General features: G+C 29.1%; 3 protein-coding genes across 4 annotated transcripts; all 3 read left to right on the top strand.

The window, feature by feature from the left end:
- The first annotated feature begins 1,192 nt into the window (after positions 1-1,192).
- Positions 1,193-3,109, top strand: LOC100781564 (protein RGF1 INDUCIBLE TRANSCRIPTION FACTOR 1). The gene is made up of 4 exons (XM_003542618.4): positions 1,193-1,562; positions 1,695-1,940; positions 2,114-2,254; positions 2,631-3,109. Exons 1-4 carry the CDS (start codon positions 1,554-1,556, stop codon positions 2,976-2,978), a joined length of 744 nt encoding a protein of 247 aa, XP_003542666.1. The 5' UTR covers positions 1,193-1,553; the 3' UTR covers positions 2,979-3,109.
- A 5,914-nt stretch (positions 3,110-9,023) lies between these two features.
- Positions 9,024-12,294, top strand: LOC100809538 (uncharacterized). Of its 2 annotated transcripts, XM_003541445.5 has the most exons (9): positions 9,024-9,219; positions 9,324-9,523; positions 10,116-10,309; positions 10,429-10,710; positions 10,799-10,857; positions 10,948-10,984; positions 11,094-11,165; positions 11,313-11,622; positions 11,821-12,294. In XM_003541445.5, exons 1-9 carry the CDS (start codon positions 9,096-9,098, stop codon positions 12,145-12,147), a joined length of 1,605 nt encoding a protein of 534 aa, XP_003541493.2. In that variant the 5' UTR covers positions 9,024-9,095; the 3' UTR covers positions 12,148-12,294. The 2 variants fall into 2 exon arrangements, with proteins under 2 accessions (XP_003541493.2, XP_025980686.1); XM_026124901.2 differs by lacking the exons at positions 9,024-9,219; positions 9,324-9,523 and adding an exon at positions 9,832-9,960.
- A 4,549-nt stretch (positions 12,295-16,843) lies between these two features.
- LOC100306623 (uncharacterized) lies at positions 16,844-17,582 on the top strand. Its single transcript, NM_001250779.3, has one exon. It carries the CDS (start codon positions 16,993-16,995, stop codon positions 17,317-17,319), a length of 327 nt encoding a protein of 108 aa, NP_001237708.2. The 5' UTR covers positions 16,844-16,992; the 3' UTR covers positions 17,320-17,582.
- Positions 17,583-20,658: the final 3,076 nt, after the last annotated feature.

Below are 20,658 nucleotides of genomic sequence, written 5' to 3'. Positions count from 1 at the left end.
TATTCTTTTTTTTAGATAACACCGAGGTAAAATTCTTCTTCTAAATATTTAATGGAATTTAATTTTTAATAAAAATGTGAAAAATAAAGTGGATTAATTGATTATACAATTGTAATAATATTTTTTGGGGGGGGGGGGGGGGGGGGGGAGGGGGAGAACTTATGTATTAGATAAATACTAACTAGTATTTTTAGAATATCGGTTATTACGTTTTCCTATCTTTTACACAATAAATATTTTTACTTTTAAATTTTTTAACGGACATCCTAAGACATTGGTTAATGAGACACATAGTATATCTATGTATAGATTATATCAATTAACGGCCAAAGTTTTTTTTTCATCGGATGTGTGAGGTTAATCTTTATTATAAATTTCCACCTCTCAAACAAGTATGCTCTTGATTTCTGGTACTATGTTTCATGCTATGTGCTTGCTAAGTAGGAAGATGATTGGTGTCTGTATGCTCTCATTGCTTAGCTTTGAAGTCATACAGTAATCGTCATTATTAATTATGCAAAATGAGGAGAACAGAGATGTGCAGAAGTCCAACATAGCATAAAAATGAAATTAAAAAAAAAAACTTAAAAATAGTTTTTGGAGAAAAGGTGACTCCAAGTTCTGTTGTGCTTTCTCAACTAAACTGTCTGACCCTTTTCTTTCCCTTTTTATTCTGTTTTAAACTTCTGCTGAGCAACTGCCGACTTCTTAAAATATATAATAATAAACTCCATTTAATTACATTATTAATAAAATCAATTTTATGTATTTATTTTTGTGAGCATATATTATTATATGTCAATTAAATTTACCCGGATCTTAAGGATATGCTAGCCATTTACTTTTTCAAACATTTGAAAACTTTTTGTCACTTATTTTCAGCCTGCATATACATAACTATATAATACATATTAAGCAAAAGATTTTTAAATGAGTTTGAGTGATTATAAAATACATAACTTTTTTAAATTTCAAGCCTTAAGGAATTAAAATGCCCCTTTAAGAAACGGTTGCACGAAAGTGGCAATTTTTTCTAAAATAAATTAGACTGTAGGAGTTGAATTAGCAATGACATATGAAATAAAAATAAGGAAATTTAGCAGTCGATTTGAAAGTCCAAAATCAAGTGGCTATCAGCAACTGGTTGTTTCCAAGATATAGTGAATGAGAGGATTAAAAATTAGAAATGCAGCTAGTTCAAGGAGAGAGTCAGAGTGGTGTTTGTTTAGCAATATTAATAGAGCTCATAAGCCAAGGAGATGAGCAGAGAATAGTTTAGAAGAGAATGGGAGACACGGAAACAGCGCCCACGTTCTCCTCATATCTTAACTTGTTTCTTTATGGCTTTCGGTTTCTCTCTCTCATATCATAAGACAAATTGTTTTCTACCTTATTCAAGGAATAAATATATCCCCTCACTCCTCTTGTGAAGCTCCATAAGTACTACTCTTTTCTCCTTCTCTGCTCTTCTCCTTAGTTACTTACTCACTATACCCTAGATCATAGCTCAAGGACAATTTTTAGAGGCTCTCTCTTGCAAGCGTTTCTTTTCCATGATCATGGTTAATTTGAATTCCCCTGATGATCGATTTTCCTCTTTTCTTATTGATGTTATATATGCATGATGACCCTTTTTGTTCTAGTAGTGATGATTTATTGGTTTTGTTTTGTGGTGATGGTTAATTAATATATAGGGACACCAAAAGCCTGCATGGTTGGAAGCTCTTTACACACAAAAGTTCTTCGTGGGGTGCTCTTACCATGAGAACGCTAAAAAGAATGAGAAGAATGTCTTCTGCTTAGATTGTTGCACCAGTATTTGCCCTCACTGCTTGCCATCTCATCGCTTCCACAGGCTTCTTCAGGTTCGCCGCTACGTTTATCATGATGTTGTTAGGTTGGAAGATCTTCAGAAACTCATTGATTGCTCCAACGTTCAGGTATATATTTATACACACACTCACATACATTAAGCTAAATAAAGTAATATTATGATGGTGGTTCTGATTAATGATTACCTGAAATTCCAATTCAACTCTTCTACTACAAAAAATAAGCAAAATTCAATTTGGTACGGTTTTCTGATTCAAAAGGATTTAAATTCTATTATTAGGCCTATACCATCAATAGTGCCAAAGTGGTGTTCATTAAGAAGAGACCCCAAAACCGGCAATTCAAAGGATCAGGAAACTACTGCACCTCCTGTGATAGAAGTCTCCAAGAGCCTTTTATCCATTGCTCCCTTGGATGCAAGGTACATAAATATATTCATAATTTCATATTAAACAAACAAAATTCACTCGTGTGTGCCTGGATAGGTTATTCTATAAAAAGAATAGTGGAATAAAACTGATATTTCTTCGGTGTAGCATCAGAGTATATATTTATTTATGTACATTGATTATAAGATGAGGAATGTTTGCATTCCTCTTATAATATACTAGTGGATTGAAATTGAACTTCCACAAATTAATTACGTGGCTACATAGTTTGATTCTTGAATTATATAGTTAAAGAAGAGTAGCTATAATAAATAAGACCAATAAGAGTTTATTTAAGATTGTTAAGTAGGAGTAATAGATAGTAATTCGTTTGATTATCATTAATGGTTCAGGTGTGTATATATGTAGGTGGATTTTGTGCTGAAACACTATAAGGACCTCTCTCCCTACTTGAGGACATGCAACTCACTACAGCTAAGCCCTGATTTTCTGATCCCACAAGATATGGGGGATGAGGAAATGACTCGTTCAACCGTTGTGGATTGTGATGAGCCAATGAGCTCATCTTCTGGCTCATCAGAGTCAGAGAACAACATGAGCATGATGGCTTGCACAGAGATTGTTCGGAAGAGGAGGAGTGGATGGAGCACTGTGTGTGCAAAATTCATGGCCAATAGCAATAAGGTTTCTGATGAAGACATGGCCACCAGCATGAGTAGAAGAAAAGGCATCCCTCATAGATCCCCTCTGTGTTAGCTACTACACTAATGAACAAGCACCCCCTACAAAGAAAAAAAAAACAGGAAAATAATGGATTACCACTTACCAGTTTAGTAGTACTTCAATTTTTAATTTTTTTAATTACTATGATCTGATATTTTGACTGAGGTGAAATGTTCAAAGTTCTCTCTCTCTTTCTCTCGAAATTAAATATTTTTGTTTAAATAATCACTTGGTCGGGGGTTTTGTCTTAATGGCATCACGTGGTTCTCAATTCCAAGTTATGGTCTGTACCTTTATATAAGATATTATGATCATAATTGTGGTTAAATCATAAGTCAAGAATCGAGCTTTTTGACTAGACAAAATGAATCTGAAAAATTGTAAAGGTATTCACTTGGATACATTCTATGTTAATTTTTAAACCAACGGTCATGTTACAGTTAAAATATCAAATAGTTGTGGTTCGCGAACATCTAAATGATTTGAAATTTTAATATGTATTTTTTTCATTGAAAATTTGCCGATACGACTAAGAAGTTTGAACTAAATATTTTTCTGATTCAAAACACAGACAAAAAAGTGTATTGAAATGTTGAGATAAATGAACTTAGAGAAGTAACTTTTGGGAAATTATATACATTACCTCTGTAGTTTTCAAAGATCCTATTAATTCGAATTTTACTTTCTGCATTGAATATCATAAATATTTATTTTATATAATTAAATTTATGATTATAAATATTTTTAATATATAAATTATATTGTAGTTAAAATTTATATTAAATAAGTATGAATTAATATATAAATTATATTTTAGTTTTATAACGAATAGTTTAATTATAATATAAGACTATTTTTAATTGTTGACAATTTTTTTGATATTGTAAATTTGATTTAGAAATAGAAATAAGGAAGGTTGGGTTGAAAGAGATAGACGCTTAAAAATATCAAGCATATTGATGAAGATACAAAAATGATAATTTGAGATAGGTGAAGGAGTTTTATTATTAACTGTGAGAATAATGCGTGAAATGCATACATCTAAAGGAAAGGGGAGAGAATATACAAAAATGAAAAATTGAAAGACTGATGAAAGTGAGAGTTTTCAATCTAACTTATAATATAAGTAATTAATATATAACTATTTAGAAGAAATTTTGTAAGAAGGATAAAAACAAACTCCCAGAAATATTCTTATAAAAAAAATAGGGCGAGAAGCAATAAAATAATCCTTTATTGCATTTAGAGAAAAGTAGCAGCAATATCATTATTTACTATTTAATGACAAGAAAAAAGTCAATGTTGATTCTTTAAAGATGTTGAGTAATAATGATGTGCATACTGTAATTTAATCATGTTTGTGAATACGGGTTCCTAAGTAGGAGCTAGTCCTCTTTTCCCTTTAATTTTAGCAAGAATCAACAATTTTCATTCTAAAAATCGCACATAAATTCTGCCGAATGCGGAAAGTTAGTCGGTGCCATGTAAAATTTGTTTGTTATAAAAGTTATATATAGTTTTAACGAATTTGTTTACAGAAAAATAAAAGAATGCATTTAAAAGTAATGCGAACTGAAATTGGAGAAGTTAAACAAAACATTTATTTAGATAGAAATTGACCATTTTGACAATTTCATTCACATAGATTCAAAAACACTCAAAATAAAAAATTTGATTTTTTTGAAATTCGAAATATCAGCTAAAAAAAAAGTTATATGGAGACACATTAAATAACATTAGATATGTATATTTAAGAATATTATTATATACATGTTGAAATTATAGAAATTATAGAATTTGATCATTAAAATTAGAAGTCTATAAATAATACTTTTATCAATTTTTGGTGAATTAAATTATATTATTTGACTCTTCAAATATTAATAACGCCAATATCCTATGTCTCATCTTTAAATATTTATTTATTAATAGAATCATTTAATAAAAAATTACTCACTTTATTATAAAAATATATTTATTTTCGAGAAATAATTGCAATTTTTACTACTAACAAGGACAATATGGCTATTTTGAATGTCCACAGGCAGCACAACCTATCTGTATTTATCACTTCAGACAAACCGATAGCATTGCATGGTGATATTATTGTAGTCATTTTTATGTGTCAATATATGATCACAGTTCAAATGCAAAAACAATGAAAATATCACTCTCAACAAGATCATCTCTTTATTCTAGAACCTCAAGTCAAGATCACACACAGCCTTTAATTTGACTCTGAACTGTGAGAGTTAGTAAGTGATTTCAAGCTATAAAGGGGTGCGTGATTTGCGTGTAGATTTTCTACAATTACAAAAGTGTTTGATTGCATAAAATCTTAATTATCAATTTTTTTTCTATATATTAAATAACAAAATAAAATATGATTAAAAACAATTGAATCCTTACCCGATGTAAACTAAGAATGTGTGAATTAACATGCGCAAAATTGTTTCAGATATTTAACCAATAGGTTTAAATTTCAATCCTAGATATGAAATTAAGTTAAACCGAGAGAGAGAAAAAAAGAAGCATAAATGTAAGAAATTCTCAGTAGTCAGTTGGGAGTCAATTCTTTGTCCTATTCAAATGCAATTAGAATTGAGAAAGACAAAATAAAGAAGTGTATCATAATCGAGTATCTCCTCATCATATCAATATACATCGTGTATCGATATGTTAGGCTATGTTTGATTTAGGATAAAAGAAGAAAAAATTATATTTTTCATATGGAATCCATATATTTTAAATTTTATTTTAATTAAAAAAAATTATTTTCTATTTTTATTTTCTCTATTTTCATTCTCTAAATCAAACAAATCTTATTGATATTAAGATATTGGCACCAGTCTTCAAAATATGCAGTATCTTCAATCCCGAAATTTTCTAATCTCTTTCTTTCCAAGCATTAATGCTACTCAGTGCCCACGCAGCATAAGTTTTTCTTTTTTTCTTTTTGAGAGAAGTGCTTAAGTGTCGAGTGAAGAATGCAGAATATGCTGCTGTTATAGCGTCTATCAAAGAGATACTCAGTAGAAAGTGAAAAAATTTCATTGTGCATACCCTTTGGGAATAAGGGATTTTTTGTGCAGATCTTCCTTGCGAAACTCAGTGCCTCATCTGCTCATGCCTTTCAAGTTATTCAGTTCCTTTGGGAATAGTTTTGTTGCTTTTACTTATATATACTACCAAAAAAAGAAAAAGAATGCAAAATAACCTTATTCCATGATAAATTTTATATGACAATATTATCATGAGAAAATTTACATTAATGTCTCTTTTATATATTTATAAATTCGATAAGTTTATCACTGTAATATTTATAAAGGAGGAAATAGATGATAAAAAAAATCATGTAACAATAAGGTGGTGCGAATTTTTAACATGAAAAAATTCATAAAAAATGGTGGTGTTCAATGATAGTAGTTGCTAAATTTTAGACTTTCTTGCCATGATGAAGCAACTCGTAATTCAAAATGTCTCACCCACAAATTCTGACTCGTCAAAGTTTCCTATGTTGTTTGGGCTTGATCCACAAAACCTAGCATCCTACCGTTCTTAACTAGATTCTTGCTTTCAAGAAAAAGAAAAAAAAAATGCTGGATTCTCAGTTTTGACAATGAAAATAGACTTGATTCCGCTGTTCGTTTGGTTCTCTATTTTCTATTGTGTAATTTTGATTTTTTTTTATTCATTAAATTTGGTTTTTGCCTTTAGCGTATCATCAATTACTGATGTGGTATGTTAGAAATGGTGTGGCCTTAAAATGGAGTAAGACATCCATCTCTCTTACTGTAAGATAAACTCTTTTGATTAGAAGATGAATTTCTCTGAAAAAAATATTGGTACTCATGTAAACAAGTTCTCTACCTAACCGAACTATAGTCCTTGTGCTTTTGAGTATTGACAAGTTGATTTTGTTTCAATTTTTTCTTTTTTATTTCCTTTAATTTTAAGTTAATGAAATAAAATATATTAAAAAATAAAATAAATAATTTTGATAAATAAATAAGTAATGCTAAAAATGAAAAAAGAGAAAAGAAAGAAGTTGTGAACAAAGAAAAAAAAGGCCAAATTGATTTCCAGATTGTTATTTTCCCTCTTCGTGCCCAAACATAAAGTACTAAATTACTCTCTATGCAAAATCAGGTTCTAGAATTCAAAGTCTTTTTTTTTTTTTCAAAATAAAAGTTTTTCCAACATTTTCTCATGGCATATTTTGAATACATTTAAAGTTAAAATATATTTTCAATCCTTATTATATTAATAAAATTTAGATTTAGTCTGTAAAAAAAATTTATGCATTTTTTCCTCCTAAAAAATAAACGGAATAACAATGAAAGAAATATATAATAAAATATCAACAAAGTAAAACTATATGAATAAACTACCAGTATTAGAAAGTCTAAAACTGGAAGTCTGCACACACAAATAATCTTGACTCATAATTTTTAAACCTTTATGGTTATTTTGAACGTTGACACCTGCTATGAAGTAAAAATTGAAAGACATGTTTTGAGCAGAGGAAGAAGTTACAGTAAAGTTTACTATTCATTGAATAAATTATTTGTAATACTAAATAAATCATTTTTAAAAATGAAATATTAAAGAGAAAATAAAATTATTTTTTCTAACAGAAATGAATATTACATTATTCTCCTTCCTTATATTAAAATATACTCACTTTTTTCTTTTGATAGATTTAGATATATATATATATATATATATATATATATATATATGACCGTACCCTTTACTACACTTTAGGACATTTTAGCGAATAAAATAAATTATACATAATAATAATTACAAGAAACTATCTTAATTATATATAATGCATAATTACTTAATTAATTTATATGTACACATTAAAATAATTTAATTATCTTAATTATAACATGAGTCATTAATTAATTCTATATATATATATATATATATATATATATATATATTGGTTGTGATTATTTTAATTAATATAATTATGTACGTTTATTAATAAAAATAAACAAAGATTTAGTTGCATTTCAGTGCAAAGAAAAGAGTTATATATTATTATAATGAGTATAAGTAATTATTTTAATGACATATTATTGTTAATTGCAAATTAACTATATATTTTAAAAGGATTTAGTTATATTAATTAAAAATAATATTTGTACCAAAAAAAATTAAAATAATATTAAATAAGTGTATCACCAAGCATATGAGTTGACTGGTGTAAGATTATTTTAGGTTAAGCGGGATCTTATATTCGAGTCCTAGATCTATAATATTAGATATTTATTGGGAGAACTTTAATATCCATGATGATTTTGTTTGATTTGAACATGTTTATCTCTAATGAAAAATACTCCACTCTAGAAAAAAATAATTAAATTAGTGTCATAATGAATCTAATTCACATTTTTTTAACTTTTTAAATTTGATAAATTTGATGTATTTTTTGGATACACAGATAATGAAGACACTTTTAATCTAAACTCAAAAATTAAGTCAAATCTTAAAATTTGTGATTCCAAAAAAATTAATTAACTTCATATGATAAATTCTTTCTTCCTCCTATGGATGATCAACATACAATTATACTAATTATTTAAGAACCATTAAATAAGAAATAATATTAAAAGATACCCTATGTTGTTTCATAAAACAATAAACCAATAAAATTATCACTCTCTTTATTCCAAAATAAATGATTGTTGTATAATCATTTACATAAGATAAATGAAAAGTTAATTAGATTAATAATTTTATAAAACTAATTTTAGTATTAAGTTATATTAAACACTTATAAGATATATTATTGAAAAAATAATTAATACTACATTAAAAAAGTTAAATGTGATACTTATTTTGAGACAAAAAATATTATTTTACATACATATAACTTTTTTTTTATTTCAATTTGAAAAGAAATTTTCAAAACAGTAAAAAAAAGAATAAATAATTTCTATTAATGAATAAGAAAAGAAAAGAAAATGTAAATGGTACAATATTTTGATATTGCGTTAAAGAGCATTAACCAATGCCTTTAAGTAGTGTGAAGTAACTCCATAGGTAACACAGTCTGAGCAACTAGCTACCGTTTCTTGTTCCCACTTTCTCCATGCCATAACCCATAATAACATTAAACTCTTCTTAACCATCATCATGCTACGTTTCACGTCAAAGTCAAACTCCTCTTTCTTCCTTCTCCTATTCTTCTTCCTCTTTCTCTTTCTCTTTTCCGCTTCTGCAACATTCTCTCTTTTAAACTCTCTACGCACACCATCAGGTTCTTTTCTTCTTTCTTTCTTTCTTGGCTCTCTTATTCTGCTATTATTTTCATTAATTACTCTCTGATATTAATATTAATTCCAAGATTCTTTTTCTTTATAGATGGCGTTGAAATTGTTGGTGAGAAACAGCACGAGGACATGGAGGCATGGACGAAGAGGAGATCAATGGCGGAAGGTGCACTTACAAAGAACACGACGACTCTCGTGCTTGCTAAGGAAAGAACTCGCCGGAAAGACTTGTTTAACGGTTTTCAACGTTACACCGGTGGTTGGAATATCAGCAATGTCTATTATCTCACGGTTAGTCTCTTCTTCTTTTAATGCAATGCATTCTGTAATTAATTAAGTTCTGTAATTACGCGCTTTTGCCACGTGTTTGCATGCTTCGCTAATCAATGACGCGGTAAAACGCCTATTAGCTAGTCCCGACAAATCTCTACTTGCTTTTTAAGTTTTTCAATTTAGAGAAAGAGTTAACAAAACTTAATTACGTGTTATGCTTATGTTTAGATTAGTTGGACCACAGAATAATTTCCGCTCAGTGAAGCTATAACATTTTTGAGTTGCTGATACTGATATTAAGTGATGCATAATGTAAGCATTTTTTTTGCAATTTTCTAGTTAAAATTGAAATTTCACACGGAGAACTTGATTTTAGTGATGACCTTTTTTTGGCACACGTTAGCCAAGTGATCCTCCAATTTGATTGAGAAATAATACTAAAAATCTAAAAGCATGTATGCAAGTGATACTCCATTTTAATTGAGAAATAATACTTAAAGCATGCATAATACATAATATTAAATCTAAGATTTGTCTTTTTTGATTTCTTTCCGCAGTTGAAATACATAATTTAATTTGCTAACATGAAATTGTTCTTGCCACGGTGCAGTCAGTTATGTCTACTGCTGTTCCTTTTCTTTCCGTGGCTGTAGCCTGGTTCGTGATTTTTGGAATTTTTTTACTTATCATCTTAGCGTGTTGCTGCTGTTGTAACGGAGGAGAGTCAAATGATGATGATGACTATTCTAAAGCACTGCATCATTTGTCCTTGACCTTGCTTATCCTCTGTACCATTGCAGCAATGTATCTCTCTCACTCTATCTATCTATCTGTGTTTAAACAAATATATATATATATATATATATATATATATATATATATCTTGAATTTCTAATAAAGCATATATTAATTGATTATGTCAGAGGTGGATGCGCTGTTCTGTACTCTGGTCAGGGGAAGTTTCGTGAAAGCACTTCCAACACACTTGATTACGTTGTGAATCAGGCTCAAATCATAGCTGAAAACCTCAGGAACGTGACAAGCTATTTTGATTCAGCTAAGCAGCTTGTGAATGGGATTCCCCTGCCACTAGATCTTGGATCCAACATTGATGATGTAAAAGTGAAAGTCACCACAGCTGCTGATTCTCTCTCCAAGAAGGCTAAAGAAAATTCAAGGATGATACACAAAGTCATAGATGGAGTGTAAGTACACGAATTTAGATGTTTCATTTGGTTTATGAATATGTTTTTTTGCTGATTAATTAACATTGCTTGTTGTGATCATCTGCAGGAGACTGGCTCTTGTTACTGTTGCTGCTGTTATGATCTTTGTTGCATTTCTCGGATTGTGTATGTTTGATTTTGGTTTTGTCTTTTTTCTTTTTCTTACTCTATACTAAATGTTAACCAAATCATATGAACTTGATTTAATTTTTGCAGTATTTTCTTTACTTGCTTTGCCGGGTCCTGTATACTCGTAAGTTGAATTCATTTCATTTCCTTCACTCTGATAGATTTGTCTCCCGTTAAGTTTCTATCAGTAAAAGATGTTCTGTTTTTTTTTTTTTTTTTTATCGTGGCTGCAGCTTGGTGGTTATTGGATGGATTCTTGTTACAGGCACCTTGTTACTTTGTGCTGCATTTCTGTTTGTCCATAAGTAAGTTCCTATATATTGCTTGGAGTCAATTGTTCAACTTCATGAAATCAATACAAAGCTTGTAATGGATAGATAATTGGATCGAATTAATGAAGTCATTAACTAATGTTACACTTGCATATATGCATATGTATATTTTTGAACTAGTGTTACAGCGGATACATGCGTTGCGATGGATGAGTGGGTTGTGAACCCCACTGCCCACACTGCCTTGGACGACATTCTTCCATGCGTGGAAAATGCAACTGCCGTGGAAACCCTTCTACGAAGCAAGACCCTCACATATACCATTGTTGATGCATTTGACCAAATCATTTCCAATTTCACAAATGTAAATGCAGCTGCTAATTTCAATCAATCAGGTCCCCTCGTCCCTCTTCTCTGCAATCCATATATTGCCAACTTCACATCTCGCCAGTGTGAGCCAGGGGAAGTCACATTCAAAAACGCCATCGAGGTTAGTACTTAAACATTATGAATCATTCCAAAAACGTACAATCATATATAGCATGATGACATATATTTATATGTAACATTCATATTTTATTATATGAGTCATTCCAAAACATTCATATATAGCATGTTGCATGATGACATATACTAGTATATATAGTGTGTGTAACATTCAGATATATTGTGTGAATCGATTCATCAGGTGTGGAAGAATTATACGTGCCAGGTTTCGTCATCCGAGCAATGTATGAGTGAAGGTCGTTTGACACCGAAGATATACAACAAACTGGCAGCTGCAGTGAATGTGACAAATGGTTTATTTCATTATGGGCCATTTTTCGTTGATTTGGTAGATTGCACTTTTGCACGTAAAGCATTCTCAGAGATTAGCAGCAACTATTGTCCTTCTCTGCGGAGATATACTGAAAGGGTTTATTTGGGAACGGTTGTGGTATCTGCGGCTGTAATGCTCTCCTTGATATTTTTTATCGTCTTTGTCAGAGAGCAGTGGCGGCGTCTTCACAACTAAAGGCCATCCTAGTAGTTGCTAAATTTTAGAGAAAAAAAAAAATTAGTTCTTGTAACGTAATCATGTATAATATAATTCTTCTGATATCAAATACAATGAAAAAAAATCATACATGATAGTACAAAATATATGTAAATTCTAACTTATTTTATTTTATTTAACTATAGTACTTTTAAAATAATCTTCATTTAATTAAAATTATTTTTTATAATCATTTTTTATTTATGATATTAACTATTAAGTTGAAGATTAGTTTATAAAATAAATTAAAATTGATGAAACTAAATGATATTATCTATCTTATTTAACTAATCAAATAGGGGAGTTGAGTCAAGTGAAAAGAACTAGTTACAATAAAAGGACTAAGTATTTCACAGCATAACAAAATCTTACGATAATTATAGTTACCCAATTTATTTAACAAATCCTTGCTCTTGAAGACTCTGAGTATGAGACTTTGGAGTAAGGAAGTCTCTTGTCACATTGCTACTAAAAATACACATGCTTATAATAAGATTGAATGGCATCTGTAAGGCTCTTGAAAGAAGCCCCAATAGAATATGAATATGTAGAAGTTATGAAAGAAATCTTATGGTTTCAAAAGTATGTGTAACCTTTTTGCTTACTTGGTTGTTTCCTAAAGTTGGATAAAAAAGATCCTAATTTCTTAACTTCTCCAAACTCTGACGAATAAATATGTGACACTATTAGTTAGGACTTAGGGGGGCGGCATGAAGGGATTCAAAGCTCAGTAGCATCTCATTGGTTCTAAATTATGTGAAATGCTGGAGGAGATATTTGAGAAGCATCATAAAGTTAGATATTTTAATGAGATTCTCATTGTTTTTATCTCGAAGGTAGAAAATGCAACTAGCCGGGGTAAAGGAATTTAGACCATTCAACTTGTGTAATGTGAGCTACAAAATAATCACTAAGGTTGCAACCCACAAATTATGGATAAACACATTAGGCCCTACCAATCTAGTTTTGTTCTTGTCAGACATAGTAGAAACAATATAATCGTGGCTCAAGAGGTCATTTACAACATCAGAAAGACACTGGAAGAAAAAGGTTTGATGGAAATTAAGATCGACATAGAGAAAGCTTTTGATTGCCTATGTTGGAACTTTATCTAAAAACTCTCTAATTTGGCGTTGTATTTCTACTGTTACCATGAGGGTGCACAGTAATAAACCTGAATAAAAGCTGAAGCATACTACATGCCCGTGGAATTCACAGTAATTAATTACGGCATTGTGTGGCAACCTCAGCAAATAGGTGAATATGTGATGTAGCAGTTTCGGGACATTGTAAAAGAGCTTCTTGTGGTAGAGTGATAAGAGATCATCATAGAAATTCCATTCTTGCTTGCACTCATGAATTGGGAGATTGTTCTATTTTTTTTCTAAGCTGAAATCTGGGGTTTGTACCATGGACTTCACATTGCTTGGAACCGTGACTTTGAACACATTTGTAGGCTAATTCCCAATCAGCTATTACTCTTCTGTGCAGAGGACATCTTTGTTATTCCCTCCCTCGTTAACCACATCAAGCAGTGAACACATTACTTAGATTCACCCTAGGATTAAATAGCTTATATGTGACCAAACATTAACTGAATTTTTTATTTTATTCTTGACTTTATTTCATTTAATATTTTAGTTGACAAGGCTAGTGTGGCTTTTCCTAGAGATTTATAGTTTCATCTTTTCATGTATCACGATTTTTTTTCATCAAATATCACCACGGATCATACCATGATTACCATCTATATATCCCAAGAGTACCAAAAAATACCATCTATATCTCAATGCCTGCTTAGAAAATATTAAGTCACATTCACATTGTATTTATCTAAATGCGCCATTATAATTATTATCTGTATTTGACCCCATTTTGTGGACAGGGACCTGTTTGTTTATAAGCATCAATGACTCCATTTTCTGGCATGTGGACTATGGTTGGACGAATATTTGATTATGAATCCGGGATTGATCCTAAAGCTAAAAAAGATAACAGAAATATACATCTTTTAGATGGGGCTTGCGTGTGAGTTAATGCGGACCCTTAAAACGACCAATGGTATACTGTTGGACTTCCCTTTCCTTCCACAACAATATTATGCTCAAAATACTTTTTTTAAAACTTTTCTATATATTACACAACTTATTTTATTTTCTATTTCTTTCTTTTTTTTCTACTTATTTTTCTCAACATTACTCTTCAATTGCGAACGCGATATTTTAAAATTGCTAACATAATATTTATATTTTAAAATTGTCTATTGTTAAGATGTGAGTAACATAAGATGAACTTATTATAGAATGTCTGGAACAAGGCCATTTCACCCCACGGGACCGCAGGTTGTGTGGTTTGAGGCACGTAGTATCAAACTTGTCTTGTGTGGCAGGTGGAATATAATGATCCATCTATCAATTAATTAAGATGAATTATATGTGCATACATGCATTCATTCCAAACAATTTTAGATAGAGAAACACTCTCCTTAATTTTGGTACATTAATTGGACTTTGGCAATGTATCCTTCCAAGAATAGGATCACTTTTATTATTGCCGTGTCGGAGTTAGTGAGATACCTTGCTGTTTAATGCAGCACATGATCTAAGTAATTATATATAAAAATAAAAATAATTAATTTTATAATAATTAAAAAAGTTATTTAATATTATTTGATTTTTCTAATCTCAAATAAAAAATAAAATTACTTTTAAAATAGATTATCATGAATAAAAATGAATCATTAAAAATAAAATTAAAATTAAATGAAGGATGTTTTAAGAATAATAATATTAAATATGACAAAATTAATTAAATTTATTTATATTTAAGTCAAACATATAATATCATTTTTTTTGTTTAATGATATTAAAGTACTGTTTTCTACGTTCCTATCACTAATGATAATAAAGTTTTTTCTTTGACATGGATAATCTTATCTTTGGAAATCATAAAGATCAAGAAAAGTGGTGATCACATCTAATATTATCATAAATTTAAATTTTATTCTAAAAATATCTTTAAAAATATTATAAGCGAGGATCTCATTTAATATTAAAACTCATAGTCCAAACAAGTGAATGTCTAATAAATATAGTTAACAATAAATTAAAGATATAAAAGACATTCAATTCTGAATAAGTTTGAAAACAAATCATATATAATGAAAAATACTATTTGTTATTTTTATATAAGATCGGAGATAGTAATGTTATACATAATGAAAAATAAAAATCACATTTTGTAACACATTATTTTAATACTCTCACAATTTGTTGATATCTATTAAAAATGTAAAATTTGTTGGATCCACATTTAATTTAATGATTCTTTTTCCAAATTTTGTAACTTTCAACCAATTTTAATCAATTAGAAAATGAGTGATAAAAAAGTATGTTGCTAACATTTCTCATATATAAATATATAATATCAACTTATCAGTTTAACAAATTGGCTTATAAAAAACATTTTAACACGCTGTAATGGAAAATCAGAAACTAATTACAAAAACACAATATATATTTTGTCTTCAACATTCAAATACACTCCTAATATACATTTGATGTATCCTTTTGTATTTTTAATATCAATTGAACATTTTAACAAGCTGTACCTAAATGTCAAAAAATGATTTTGGATATATATATATATATATATATATATATATATATATATATATATATATATATATATATATCAATTAATTTAATTTAACTTCTTATCTCTTTCAATCTATCATTTTTAATATCTTTAATTCTAAGTAAAATTTAATATTTTTAAAAATAAATTATCAATAATTAAAGATAACAAAATATCATAATATAAGTTATTTATCATAAATTTAATATGTAATTTATATGTTAAAAAATATTTGTCATTATAAAATTTAATTATAATATAATTCTATATATTTTGTGTAAATTTTAGTTGTATAAAATAAATTTTTATTCTGTGTAATGCACATGATAAAATATTAGTATGTTAAAAATTTTAAAATATTTATTTAAAAAAAAAAACAATTGTAAAGGTAGCTTAGTTAGATATGTCCCTGAATCCACCCCATTGCTAGCTAGCTAGCTAACTCCGGGACAGGCTGTGGTTTTAGGTAATGGATAGAGATATGTTTTTAGATAAATTGTTATCTGAATTGGTTGTTATATTTTGCAATGTTGTAATCTTGTAATTAACTACCTATGGCTGATCCTTTCATAGTCCTTCTTAGGCTTCTGTTATATTTAAATGCATGTAAGCTGATGCCAATGATCAATTAATGAACCCTTCTACGATCCAGAACGCATTATCAAGGTTTTAAAAAACGCTACGTTACCGTCGACACATGATCGATCTTCATACTTAACGGTGTTTGATGCTTCATTATTATTGCCTGAAAGAAGCCTACAAAATTACTCGTTATAAAATTAAGCGTACTTGACCTAATCTTCTTGTACAAGTAAGTAAATAAGTCCACTTAATTTGACCCAAAAGTCGTCTTCATTGACTGAGGATATTTCATGATTTAGGACCATCCACCATCGCATACGAAGACTTGCATGAGGTAACTAATATAAATTCAATTGAATGACTGGTTCAATGAAGCTCAATAAGTAGAAAGACCAATTTGTCCTTCTAGAAAGAGTTTTTCTCCCCAGAGATAAATTTGGAAGCAAGCCAAGAATCTCAATCTCCTATAAAATTGCTAAGAATTCTCCTACTAAAAACACAAGGCCACAAATTCTCTCAAACTGCAACCCCCCATTGGCTTTCTTTGCCCTCATAAAGAGAATCATATCATTCATATTTCGATTCATACTTCATTTCTTTTGTTCAATGGCCTCTACAAAATGTGTTTTGACAACAATGAAGTCCCAATCATCACGCACGTGCATGTGCTCACCCACGAATCACCCTGGCTCGTTCCGGTGCAGCATGCACAAGAAGCCACCCCGAGCGGTGGTGGCTCGACCCTTGTCTCGGACACCCTCCAGCTGGAACTCATCATCTATGGCTGCCAAAGCCAATTCATTGAAGGCCATTCTCTTGCAAATGATTAAGCCCTCTAGCCATGAGCATCACAGGAGAAAGAGTTTCCAACCAAAGCCTAGTCGCTTTTCTTTGATGAACAACGATAACGCTGCTGTTGTTGCTGTACGTTAATTAATTCATCACAAATTGGTCTTACTCCTATATATCATCCCTTTTTGGTTTGCTGTAATATGTGTATTTACCATGGAATCCCTTGTTCCCCTTTTTTCTTTTTTGTGTGTGGTGTAATTAATATAATTATTAGAAAGAGTGCATGTGTATAATTAATCTGAGGATATGTGTACTACGTCAGGTTTTGCTAATGTCTGATATGGCCGGTGTAGAATGATAAGAAAATCAGTTTTTTTTTTTTTTATTGGGAGTTTGTAATGGACGCAACATTGAAGTAGATCTTGTGTAAGCTGCACATAATAATATATTTATTTCTTATGACATTAATTCTTCTCTCTTTTTTATTTTTTCTTTTCTTTTTCCACATATTGATTGTGTTAATTTGCTGGCTTTGAAGAGAAACGCAATTTCTTGAGGACAAATTTTTGGGTTGCAGTAAGTTGTCATTGTAATCTTTTTGTTATTTGTTCCCTTAAGCAATTAAGAAAATGATACATAGATCCAGACAAATATAAGAAAGGGTACATATCACTGGTCGCTGCGAAAATGATACATATATAGATACTAATTAATAGAAGAGGATTTTTTTTTTTTTTGTAAGCAATTGGCTTCCATAAACTAATTTACATTCCACTAAAAGAAGTTAAGGTTTGGTGGATGGGACTCTTGATAAAAATCTGGGTTTGATCTTGATTTTCCCCCTCTCAGTTCTCCACCCTCAGGTCTGAACTTTATCATATTGGATTATGGTGAGAATTAGTTAATTATATTTTATGGTTAAAAAAATAATAAATAAGTAATTTTTTATGTCATCATAACTATGTATTTTTTGTATCGAATTATGATAAGAAATAATCAATTATATTTTTATGATCAAATTAAAATAACAAATAAATATTTTTATTTTATTTTTTTTCATGATGTGACCATTATCTTAGGAAAAGAATTAATTCTTATGTGAAATCTAAATACATTTGTCTGAGTGTAATTTCAGTTAGTATGTTTGTAGGAAAAAAATTGAATTCAATTTTTATATAATATATTTTTGAAAGGAATGATGTCTTTTAAGTATTATTAAGTTTTAGTTTCAGATTGAGATTGAAAATTAATTTTATAGTTAACCTAAAGAGATGAAGCTTTTGTTAATATTGGACGGCAATTTTTAAGTATGATTAAGTTTCATATTAAAATTTAATCTCATAATTAATCTAAAAACATGAAAATTGTGAGAATATCTTAACATTTCATATTAAACCAAATGTTCTAATTAATGTAGTTAAAATAATATAGCATTTGTCTTTTCAACAAAAGAATATTTCCAATTGTATTGGCAAATTGGTTCGATATTGATTCTGAGATTGGAAATTTCACACTAGCACGAAACCTGCTGAGTCAACAAACGAATAACCGTAGTTAAGAAAACAAAAACAAAAACAAAAACAAAACAGAGCAGTGACTGCAGTTGGCAGATATATCTGTATCTATATATAAAAGTCGGTTCGTATAGGTAATGTCATGGTGGATAAGATCATAATTAGTATGAAATTGGACTGATCAACTAACATCATTGGTGAAATTTGAAACCTAATTAACTTTCTTCAAGACAGAATAGATGTCACTTCTAATGACGGTGACTTTTTCCTTTTCAGTTTTCACGAACATACAACATGTATATATAGAAGGTAGAAATATTCACATCAAAACGATTAGATGCAGACCAATATTGTATATAAAAATCAGATAAGATCAAGGATATAAGGATACAACATATGCCTTTATCTATACAAAAATACTATAATACTATATATATACCAACTTGCACTAAGTTTATACGAACGAAGTATCTGAAGTTTACTCATTACTTACTGATTTTTGGCCAAAAAAAACTAAGAATTTGCATTAAGTATTAAAAGAAAATTTGAATCTTTATATTAATATATTGTCCAAGTTCAAGGTATTTAATTAAAAAAAATACGATTTTAGACATTGTTAAATTTATTTTGTATACTTTTTATTTATTGTAAAATCTATTAAAGAGACACTAACTTATTCTCTAGACAAGCGAATATATTCATTAACCTATTAATAACAATATAAGTTATACTTATTGATTCGGAAAAAATATTACTTGAATTACAAGTAATGTGATTAAATATAACCACCAATCCACTAATTGAATGATTTAATTTTATAGATATTTTAAAATAAAATTTAAATTTAATTACTCCTATAATGTTATTTTTTTAAAAGGAAAAAGATAAAAGCTTTTATCAAAATAAGACCCTTATTTTTTGCACAAGGTGTACTGAAACTAAGATAAAAGAATACATCAGATCACTCCTATAATGAGTTAGTTATTTATTTTTTATTTATAGAAAAGATAATAGTATAAAATTCATATTCCAATTTCCAAAGAAACTTGAAATCCATAAAAATAAAAATCAGCAACAAATTAAAAAAATTAAAAAAAAGGAAAAAAAAGGCTCAAAATAAATAAACAAAACTAATATGTGATTTCTAAAACTTTTTTTTTTTTAAAAAAAAAGTAGCACAGACTTAAATAGTCCCTTGAACTTAAAAGATAGTTTATTTTAAAGAATAAGTTTCAACATTAGTAGGTTAAGGCAGAGCGAGTTGACCCTTGACCTTGAAAAATATGACTGCTAGCCGCAACATAACTCCAACAATAATGGGATCGAATCAGAAGTTCCAAAATTCTTGCTTGTGTCATCCTTGTTAATTGAAGAGGAGATCATGCGATTCAATTATTACCATTTCACATCTCAAAAAAACTTTCAAGCTTCATTTTCAATTATTGAATATTACTCCCTCCGTTCAATATGAAGTTTAAGATTTTTTCACAAGTATTAAGAAATAAAATTAATTTACTCAATTTTAAAAAAATATTCGATAAATTTTTAATATATTCTTTATTTTTAATTAATTATTCATTTATTCTTCCTATTCAATATTCTTACTATATATTTATTAAAGGTATCATTAAAAAAATATTTAATGTAACATTAATTTTTGAATAATTTTTTTTCTTCTAAAGCATCATATATTTTAGATCAGAAAAAAAAATATGTACCACACACAAGTGGAGATGTTATTGTGTCCAATAATATGATTCATAGAATCAAGGTAAACAAAAAATTACTAAAATGAAATTATCACGGAAATAATTATGATACATTTAAAACTAAATAAAAAAAAGGCTTATCACTTATTTTAAAGGTAAAGTCATTTCTTTAAAAGAATGTCAAAATGATAATAAGATGACTACAATATTCATTGCACAGAAATCATTAGTAGCTACTGATGGTTACCGACCATGAC

This window comes from Glycine max, chromosome 13 (genome assembly GCF_000004515.6).
Source record: "Glycine max cultivar Williams 82 chromosome 13, Glycine_max_v4.0, whole genome shotgun sequence".
Taxonomy (NCBI): Eukaryota; Viridiplantae; Streptophyta; class Magnoliopsida; order Fabales; family Fabaceae; genus Glycine; species Glycine max.
Note: the sequence above shows the minus strand (reverse complement) of the source record. Positions and strands in the feature narration are given on the sequence as shown.

What these genes read in the sequence shown, in the direction of transcription:
- LOC100781564 (XM_003542618.4), top strand. An exon ending in TTGATTGCTCCAACGTTCAG is followed by an intron (nt 1,941 to 2,113) that starts GTATATATTTAT and finishes TTCTATTATTAG; the next exon opens with GCCTATACCATCAATAGTGC. An exon ending in ATTGCTCCCTTGGATGCAAG is followed by an intron (nt 2,255 to 2,630) that starts GTACATAAATAT and finishes GTATATATGTAG; the next exon opens with GTGGATTTTGTGCTGAAACA.
- LOC100809538 (XM_003541445.5), top strand. Translation starts at nt 9,096, where the DNA reads ATGCTACGTTTCACGTCAAAGTCAAACTCCTCTTTCTTCCTTCTCCTA. An exon ending in GCAATGTCTATTATCTCACG is followed by an intron (nt 9,524 to 10,115) that starts GTTAGTCTCTTC and finishes GCCACGGTGCAG; the next exon opens with TCAGTTATGTCTACTGCTGT. An exon ending in TGTTGCATTTCTCGGATTGT is followed by an intron (nt 10,858 to 10,947) that starts GTATGTTTGATT and finishes TAATTTTTGCAG; the next exon opens with TATTTTCTTTACTTGCTTTG.
- LOC100306623 (NM_001250779.3), top strand. Translation starts at nt 16,993, where the DNA reads ATGGCCTCTACAAAATGTGTTTTGACAACAATGAAGTCCCAATCATCA.